The 9,749-nt window shown below is 33.7% G+C and overlaps 1 protein-coding gene and 2 long non-coding RNA genes across 5 annotated transcripts; 2 read left to right on the top strand and 1 right to left on the bottom strand.

Moving 5' to 3' along the window:
* Positions 1-523: 523 nt before the first annotated feature.
* Positions 524-1,306, top strand: LOC104724142 (uncharacterized). The gene is made up of 2 exons (XR_757535.3): positions 524-854; positions 1,031-1,306. It is a non-coding gene; the product is annotated as an uncharacterized LOC104724142 (long non-coding RNA).
* Positions 1,307-3,606: 2,300 nt separating this feature from the next.
* LOC104724141 (uncharacterized) lies at positions 3,607-5,377 on the bottom strand. Of its 3 annotated transcripts, none has more exons than XR_757533.3 (7): positions 5,201-5,334; positions 4,838-4,857; positions 4,656-4,716; positions 4,383-4,548; positions 4,249-4,273; positions 4,054-4,128; positions 3,607-3,880 (listed from the first exon to the last, which is right to left on the bottom strand). It is a non-coding gene; the product is annotated as an uncharacterized LOC104724141 (long non-coding RNA). The 3 variants fall into 3 exon arrangements; XR_757531.3 differs by having other exon boundaries at positions 4,838-5,121; positions 5,201-5,326; XR_757534.3 differs by lacking the exon at positions 4,838-4,857 and having other exon boundaries at positions 5,201-5,377.
* Positions 5,378-6,043: 666 nt separating this feature from the next.
* LOC104724140 (pto-interacting protein 1) lies at positions 6,044-9,245 on the top strand. The gene is made up of 6 exons (XM_010442587.2): positions 6,044-7,284; positions 7,491-7,748; positions 7,848-8,026; positions 8,120-8,199; positions 8,294-8,441; positions 8,577-9,245. Exons 1-6 carry the CDS (start codon positions 6,660-6,662, stop codon positions 8,928-8,930), a joined length of 1,644 nt encoding a protein of 547 aa, XP_010440889.1. The 5' UTR covers positions 6,044-6,659; the 3' UTR covers positions 8,931-9,245.
* Positions 9,246-9,749: the final 504 nt, after the last annotated feature.

Below are 9,749 nucleotides of genomic sequence, written 5' to 3'. Positions count from 1 at the left end.
GTACATGTTCTCATCTATCTAAACTCCATGATTTTTTTTCTTCTATATATACTATACGAACTTTTTGTGCTGTTATAAGCCATTTATTTTGCAAATAACATCAAATTTTACTTTTGTTATAAGCCGCATTGTAAAAAAGTTTAGGTGCCACCATATAAAAACATATATACCACTTTCTATAGAAACAAACACTACAAGAATACATGCATTTTGATACTATCTTTTGTGACTTTTTTTGTGGTTGCAAATATTTATGACGCTTTTATTACTATTTTGAGACTATTTAACGACTATCATGACAACAGATGCAAAAGAGTCGTACATTTACAACAGATATACTTAGTCAGCAAATAGTCATAAATAAGTGACTCTTTACCGACTATTATGCAACCTAAAAGAAAAACTAATTATGTTTTGCCGAATTTTATCTATAGTCACAAAAGAGTTTTAAAGAGTCTTAAACTACTTTGCCTCTTTTTAGAAACTCCTCTATATTAAAACATCTCATTGGCTGATCTTAAATGGCAAGAATTGTCTTTTGGTGTGCCATCTACCGTTGATAGATATAATACAATGGGCAAAAATCATCTTTGTTTTTCCTTCTCTTCTCTTCATCATATCTAGTAAATCAATTTTGTTTGTTTCCTTTCTTCTTTCTCTCCTCCTTTCTTTTCTCTAGGTTTATCCCCCTTCTCCTCTTCGTCAAGTGAAATCGAGAAACTCGAAAAATCAAATCGTTACAAAAAACTCAGATGATACTAAAGTCTTCATGGGCAGAGCCAAACGCTGCCTCTAGCCGATTACCATATAAAGTACGGCAACTGCGTCGGTGAAGATGGTGAAAACAGAAACAAGTTTGTCTCTTTCTCTCCCAATATCCTTTTCAATCTACTTATATGTATGTGTATTTGCTTGAGATTAGAGCTTGTAATGGTTTTGCTATTCAGATCTAGTTTCCCAATACATTTTTACTGAGATACATCTAGGGAATTCCTATGTGTTTTAATTATCTCTTTGGTTTGTATTTTAGATTTCATCGGTAGATCTGAAGAATCAGTATCAAGAACGACGACATAGGTGATACTGGAAATGGAGGACAACCGTTACATCTCAAATTCTCCAGCGTCGCATCACCGACACTCTAGTCGTCGTATCTACGTCTCCGGCCACTACCAGCCACTACCACCGTTTTGTTCTCCATCGCTCCGGTCGTTGATGCTAATATATAGATATAGTCAGATAAATATATGCATTGTATTTTCGGTTTGTAATGATAATTACAAATAAAATTATTTTTGATTTTCTTTTCTTTTATATATAAAAATCATTTTTTTTTGTTTTTTCTTCTGTGGTTCGTCGCAAAAACGTCACTAATATGCAACTTTAAATACCGTCAAAACTTAGTCTCTATTTTGAATCACAAAAAACTCACTACAGATATACGTCACTAATTAGTGATAAACATCACTAATTAGTCTCTAATATATGACTACATTTTAGAGTCTTAACATAGTCGCAAATTTAGGACTCTAAAATGAGGTCACATAGTAGTCGATATTTTGCGACTATTTTGGGACCAAGAAAAGTTACGACCAATTTTTAACGATCATCTCAAATAGTCGCAAAGTAGTCATATATAACATATTTGCAGCTATTCTGGGACGATATTTGGAGTCACAAATGACATGATTTCTTGTAGTGAAACACATCATTATCACATGATAATTTGTAAACACACTCGCCACAAACACAAAGACTTACGTTAAACATATTATGCACAAAATATATCGTTCTCTCAAGATGTACCTTTGGTGTGTCCCTGGAATATCTGATTGTGCTATATAGTATATAACTTACGCTACATGGAATCGTCAGAGATGTGTTGATTCCCGCTCCAAAATCAGAAACGGGAGTGGAATCGTCCGGAATCGCGATTCCTAACAAAAGCTTTTTAGAATCGTTTTGGAATCGTAAGATTCCGAGTGGAAGCGTGCAGAGAGTAGTTAGGAAGCGTTGTTGGACTTAGTAATGAACTAATGATCGGGAAAAAACTTGGAAAAAATGCAGAGAACGGCGCTTAGGGCTAGGGGAGGAAGAAGACTCTTCGATGAAATTACAAATTTACCTCTTGTATTTAAGAAAAAGTTAGTTTCATGTCTTGTAGGATTTGAACCGCGGACCTCACACTACTTCAAATTGTTACTTGCCACTATACTATAATAATCTTTTCTATATTATTCGACTACTATGTTCTATAAAGTCTAAATAGTAGATTTTAATATTTATTTTTTTCATGATTGTAATATAATCTTTTATAGTAATGATGTTATGTTTGGTATTTTATGATATATATATATATATATATATTTGACATGTATATGTTTCCAACTCGTATCTGCTTCCTAAATTTAAAAAAAAAAACTCGCTCCCACACTTCCAAACTCTCCCGCTCCTGCTTCTACATATCCGCTCCCGATTTCATGCAGCTTTGTATATAACATATGCTTCGGTCTCTTAGTCTATTTAATCTCTTTAATCTTTTTTAAAACATAAAATATTGATGTAAAAAAGTTTAAATCTTATTTTTTCAGAATAAATTTTACGTTTTATACAAAAAGAATATATATATATATATATATATATATATATATATATATATATTTGACATATGCTTCAAAACTGCGATAATGATGACTATCTCTTGAACGCTATTTCTTTTATCAAAGAAAAATGGACACAATGTGATAGCGATATGAGATGTGACATTTTCATTGAATACGTTGTGGTGGACCTACGTACGTACCTGCCACTATTCAACATAGTGACAAATTCTAAAATCTTTATAAGTTTCACCTATGAATAAGAATGAAAACATTTTATTGTAATTCACATTTCTTAAAACATTTGAATATCCCAGCCAAGGAATGTTTTGCAAGTACTCTTAGTTATTATTGCATTAGTATATTATATAACACGTCATTAGCACAATATAACTCTTAGTATGTTTTGGTTAACTAAACAACAAAATGGTACGTACATTGGAAAAAAAGAAAAATATCAGTGTGGCTAGATCTCCAATGATGAGTGTTGCAAGATTAAGCTTTGTTATATAATGAACAGTTTATGGTAGAACCAATTGTCACTATGTTACAGATAATTATATAAAATTGTCCATACACTAGAAGAATAGTTGTGTATAGTTACAATTTTATTTGTAGGTATAACCCATTTTTCGGTAGCAAAAAAATATTTGTTACTAATTTACCACAAAATAATTTAGTAATTATTTGGTCTGTAGCATATTTTCTATCTCTCACTAATTGTAGTAATTTGCTACCAATTTGATACAAGATAATTAGTAGCAAATCGCGACTGGTTGTGACAAAAATCTATCGCAATTTGCTACACATTGAGTTAGAAAAATTCGTAACAATTAGCTACAAAAAAATAACAAACAAAGATGTAACAAATAGATATAACATGCATGCTACTAGCTCTCTCTAACAAATTCATGACTATTGTTGAATTGTATTTATATAAATATTTTTATTTTTATTAATTATTTATAAATTATGAATAATGTTTTACTTTTGAAATGAAATGATATTAAAATAAAACTACTATATTTATTATTATGAAACCATCATTTTTAAAAACTGTATTACAAAATAAAATTAAAAACATAATTGAAAAAATAAGAATACTCTTAAAAACTGTAGTGATACTCCTAAAAAAACATAATAATAAAAAAAAGTAGATGAACACGCTATCCTTCCCTGCAGCAGTCTTGAATCTCAGCTAGATTTGTGCTTTTGAAACATAGTTGTGGAAAGCAGACAGGTAAACCTCTCCTGATGGCCTTGGGTGGTTTTAGTTGCGCCTATATGAAACATAGTGAACACAAAACATTAATGGAAGTTGACACTTGTTCATTTTTCTACTCTAAAAGCACAATTTACAAATGATATGATACATGCTGGAAAAAAAAGAAACAGAGTAAGAGGAAAAATGGAGTCATCATCATCAATCTTCAATCATACAAAATGGATTTACCTTGGTGCTCATATAAAGCAACTGCTCTCTCCTTTAATTTCTCCAAGAAACCACTTGTCCTCCATATAGAAGCACCTGAAACCATTTACAGCCCAAAAACATTAAACTTAAATAGAGAGTCCATCAAGCTAAACCGCCATTGTAAGGTAGAGAAGACAAAGAAAATGTTTTAAGTCATTGTACAGGTGAGCATACCTTAGTCGTCAGAAGTGGAAAATTCCTGCGTAAGTTGAATTTCATATGTGGATCCAAAGACATGGAGATTAATTACCCTTAAGAAGCAAACCAGGATAAGACATTTAGATACATATTAAGAGGTAGTAAGTCACCTCAGAGCCGAATTTAGATAATGTGCCAGTCCCTGTCCTATCGTTTTTTAAGACACCAAGGTTGATATGCAGAAGTGTCAACAAGGGGAATAAATGTATCACAATCAACACTTGTATCAATCTCAATTAAGTGGATGGCTTTACAGCGCGGTCTATTCAATGATTCCTACAATACAACAACTGTTAAGACAATCAAAGAAAAAGGAAACCACTAAAAAAATGAAAATCCTGAGTAAAGAACACCGGAGACACTGTGGAGATGCAGCTAATAACCTGAACCAACTGCAGCACCGGAGACACTCATACTGGAGGAGAAGCAATGCCGTGAACGGCACTAGGCAATTAAAAAGAAATAAAATAGCACAATAAGAAGGCAAGGGATTAACATTGTAAGACAGACACATACATCTGATGAACTCTCAAAGCCGAGAAAAAAAGTAGAATGACACACTTACCTCTAAGAGTAATCTCATATCTGGATCCAGAAACAAGAAAAACAACCAATTATCCATTGATATATGAACTAACTACATAGAGAGAAGCACATGGACTTTAACGGCAAAGAAAATAATCTGATTCTTTCATAAAACTTTCCACAAGACATTGATTAGTGAGAAAATTAGCTAGCCATCAAACAACAATCGAAAGTGTAACCATAAAGATTTTCCTATTTCTGATGATTTAAGCTTCATCAAACTGGAATATATACCCAACTCACCGAAACCAACACAAATTCAACCTAATTAGGAAACCAAACAACATTGATAAGTGAGACATTCAAATTGAATCTGAGAATGAGAACGAAGAAGAGAACTTACAGTGATAGTTCGGCGAGAGAGAGGACACTGGAAGGGCGAAGAGAGGAACAGATCCAGTCGGGGATAGTTCCGGGGCGAGTTGGAAATGAATGGTGATGGCTCTATTAAACGATAAGACAGTCCATTACAATTTCAATTTTTTAAAGAATATTAAACTACAATTGTTTATGATTAGTCAAGTGCTACAAAATATTTTGTCTCCTAGTTTGTAGTAAATTAGCTTAAAATCTAAGCTGTATCTGTTTGTAATTATTTTCGGACAGAAACTCACAAATTTACCACAAAATAAATTATCTACTAATTTGTGACTAATTTGTAACTACGTGTAGCCAATATTTGTTATAAATGGCTTTGTATCAATTTCTCGTAACTATATGACAGATTTTTACTAGTGATATAAACGAGCAAAAAACAAAAAAAAAGTTGTAAATCTCACTCTTCTTCACAGCATGAAATATCACTTACCATAACTTTTTTTTTTGTCTTCTTCATTCTCTTTGAATTTCTTACATATCTAGTAAATTCAATTAGCATAGTTTAGTGTTATATATACCAAAAAATGATTTTTTTCCTCACCATGTATAAATTCTTTCTTAATATATATAGTTTCATAGTTGTTGAACAAGAAGGTTCATATTTTATTTTAGTGTATTTAAATGACCCCAAAAAAAAACATAATCATGAACACCATGTAAAAACATATATCCCGGGCCACCGAACACCATGTAAAAGTTTTTACCTACATATGTCTACATTTCGCCACATGTACGAATTAAAACACAAGAGAATAAAAACTAAATGTAGTAACATTTGTGAATTTTTAAAAAATTTTATTTCGATAGTAACACTTGTGAAATTTTTAAATATTCTCTCTTTCTCTCTCACTCCTCCATTATTTCCGAGAACCATAACCTCGTGGGCTCTGTTCTTGTCCCCTTTGAAGATGAGCTAAACAGCCTTTACCCATATGACCCTAAAAAAAACATATTTTAAATCATTTATATTTTTCTACGTAAAAACACTTGTTTGATTGGTTTTGTAACGCTCTCAATTATTTTTACATTTTTTTTGTAACGCTCTCAATTATTTTAAAACTCTCAATTATTACTATTTTAAAAAAATCATTAATCATACCTAATTATTTTCCCCCTCTCTCTCCTGTTTTTTCTTGCTCAAGATCGCAACAACAACTTAACGGTAATACAAAATTAAAATTTGCTTCCACCTTCCACCACTAATCATATATTAATTAACTTAATTAATCTTCTTCTTCTTCATTTTCCCATTTATATACCTAAAAATAAAATATATATTCTCTCTTTCTCTTCCATCAAGCAAAGCTCTTCAAAAAGAATCATTTTTTTCAAAAGAGAGAATCAAAATTTTGCTTTTTTCTTGGTAATTGTGTTTTTTTTTTCTTTCTCTAGATCTGTTCACTGAGAGAGAGAGAGAGATAAAAATGGGTTTTTATGAGGGAGCCTCAGTTCATCCGAAAACCCCAGAAACTACAAGCTCAGTGAACATACCAATTCTCACTTCTTCTTCATCATCATCAGATCTTGATGGAGACAACAATGACAAGAAAGGAATCAAAACCCGTTTGAAAAATATGATCTTTGATCTGGGTTTAGCTTGTTTCCTTCCTCCTGTAACTGGATCAACCTCAACCGAAAACTCCGGCAGCAACAACAAAAATGGAGGCGGAGGAGGAGGAGGAGGAGAGAACAACAAGGCTTGGCTTTTAGCGGAAACAGCCCCGGAGAATATGAATCCTGATCCACACTCAGTTCACTCGTCGTTTAGGTTCAGTCTTTGTTCACAGATTGAGCTAGAGAAGCTGAAAGGTGAAGCGCCGTCTCTGTCTGCTTCGTCTTCTTGTCGGAATCTGTCTGTTTCCGGTGGTTCCACGACGGTTCTGATGGTGAATTTGGAGAATGGTGTTACGGAGACTACTGGTAATGCTACTGATGATTTGAGGTGGACGAGAGCTAGGTCGCTTGAGAAGAGTATCTCTCCGGTCGCTAATACTTTGGTTCGGTTTAGCTACGGTGAAATCGTTGCAGCTACTCGTAATTTCTCTAAAGGTAAAAAAAAAGACCCTAAAATTAGTAATTAAAGGTTAAATTTTCAAACCTCTTTGTTTGGTACATGTAATTTGGGTACAAATTTGAGAAATTTTTGGTAGGTTTTAGCTATTTGTTTGGTAAATACCGGGTTTGGGTCGGATCGGGTCAACCGTCCCAAAATGGAAAATAGTTTAACATTTTTGATTCAATGGTTTGTTTTATAGGGAGAGTGTTGGGAAGAGGAGCTTGTAGCTATGTGTTTAGAGGCAAAATCGGAATTTGGGGAACGGCTTTAGCAATCAAGAGACTTGATAAGGAAGACAAAGAGTCTCCTAAATCTTTTTGCAGAGAGTTGATGATTGCAAGTTCTCTTCATAGCTCCAACATTGTGCCTCTTCTTGGATTCTGTATAGATCCTGAAGAAGGTCTATTCTTGGTTTACAAGTATGTCTCTGGTGGTAGCCTCGAACACTATTTACACGGTAAGAGAAACCTTTTATCTTCCTTTGTGTTTATAGTTCAGAGAATGTTTTAACCTCTTCTTTAAAGACTGACAGATTTTGATGTTCTGTTTCTTATAGATAAGAAAAAGATGAAAGGGATTAAAGCCGCTTTTAGTTTACCTTGGTCAGCAAGGTACAAGGTCGCGTTAGGTATCGCTGATGCCATTGCTTATTTGCATAATGGAACAGAGCAATGTGTTGTTCACAGAGATATCAAACCTTCCAATATTCTTCTTTCCTCAAAGAAGATACCAAAGGTAAAGATAAAAGTTTTTTCCACAAAATGAAATGATATACTTGATGATTGGTGAGCAAACCAATAATGGTTTTGATGTTTTTTGTTTGTTCAGTTGTGTGATTTCGGGTTAGCTACTTGGACAGCTGCACCTTCTGTTCCTTTTCTCTGCAAAACCGTGAAAGGCACATTCGGGTATAGATCGAAACCTTTGCCATGAGTTGTTTTTTTCCTCCTTTAAGGCCTAATTCTTAATGATCTAATCAGCTAACAAAAGTATTTCTTGCAGCTATCTGGCTCCTGAGTATTTCCAGCATGGTAAGATATCTGACAAGACCGATGTTTACGCCTTTGGGGTTGTGTTGCTTGAGCTTATAACTGGTCGGAAACCAATCGAAGCCAGAAGAACATCTGGTCAAGAAAACTTGGTTGTTTGGGTATGTCACATCATTCCCTTGTTAACTACTACTACTACTAGTATTGAATTTGTGATCTTATCGGGTTTGCGTCAAGTAAATTTAGGATTGTTTTGGAAAAAGACTTACTTAGCTCTTTTTTGAAATCCTTTATAGGCAAAACCGTTGTTGCAAAGAGGGATAGAATCCATAGAGGAGCTGCTTGATCCAAGACTAAAATGTACAAGAAAAAACTCGGTTGAGATGGAGCGGATGATCCGTGCTGCAGCGGCTTGTGTGATCAATGAAGAGTCCCGAAGACCTGGTATGGAAGAGATTGTCTCAATCTTGAAAGGTGAAGAAGGATTAGAACCAAAAACACATTCAAGCGGGAAAAATACAAATATTGCGGGTATGATTGACACTTATACACAGCTGCAACAGACCAAATCCGAGATGAAATGTCATCTTGATCTTGCGATGCTCGGAGTAACAGAGCTTGAAGATGATGATCATGTGTACGGCCGATGAAAAGATATCAAAGAGATGGATTAAAAGTGTGTAAATAGGGTATTTATGAAAAGTTTGAAACAGAGTTGTTAGTTTCTGAATCAGTGATTTGTGCTGTGTGTACATTTGGTTTCGTTTTTTTTTGTTTGTTTCCAACTGTGGAGAAAACCGGTTTAGGCTTTTATTTTTCCGGTTTGGTTATAGTGACAAAACCGATTCTCCGGTTTTCGTTTTCCGTTTTCAATATTTTTGAGCTTTTTTTTTTTTGAGAAATCCATAAAAACAAAGATAATTGTTATTTATTTGATAACTGAAGGATAAGTGCGTTGTTTGTTATCGTGTATCTTATAAATTTACTAGTAGTTAATTTAATCCTAATAATTATTGTTTTCAGTTCACTTTAACTTTGTGGATCCTAATTCCTAAACTTAGTACGACGTTAGCGACTATGACTAGTATTTTTATTATAAATAGAAGAAGAAACTAAGCCTTGTATTGTAACATATATTCTGCAAAATCGATCGACCATTAGTGTTTTTCATATATATATACAAAGATGAATCGTTTATCGTTTCTCCTTTTTGTTTTCGCCTTTGACCTTACCATGATGAGTAACATAGCCTTATCATACTCAAATTCCGTGTGGATCAGGAACAAACTTCATGAAAAGAACGATCTCATAGTCCATTGCAAATCCACCAAACAAGATATGGGATACCACAGGGTGCTTCCAACAGGATCCTACAATTTGCGTTACAATATGGATGATGGGTTGTTTTGGTGTCATCTATGGCAAGGACCTAATTTCAAGCATCACCAAGTGTTTACAGTTGACTATAA

This window comes from Camelina sativa, chromosome 11 (assembly GCF_030686135.1).
Source record: "Camelina sativa cultivar CO46 ecotype springtype chromosome 11, ASM3068613v1".
In the NCBI taxonomy this organism is placed as follows: Eukaryota; Viridiplantae; Streptophyta; class Magnoliopsida; order Brassicales; family Brassicaceae; genus Camelina; species Camelina sativa.
Note: the sequence above shows the minus strand (reverse complement) of the source record. Positions and strands in the feature narration are given on the sequence as shown.

Coding starts and splice junctions, on each gene's coding strand:
- LOC104724140 (XM_010442587.2), top strand. CDS start 6,660: ATGGGTTTTTATGAGGGAGCCTCAGTTCATCCGAAAACCCCAGAAACT. Junction 7,285..7,490: donor TACTCGTAATTTCTCTAAAG/GTAAAAAAAAAG, acceptor TTTGTTTTATAG/GGAGAGTGTTGGGAAGAGGA. Junction 8,200..8,293: donor ACCGTGAAAGGCACATTCGG/GTATAGATCGAA, acceptor TATTTCTTGCAG/CTATCTGGCTCCTGAGTATT.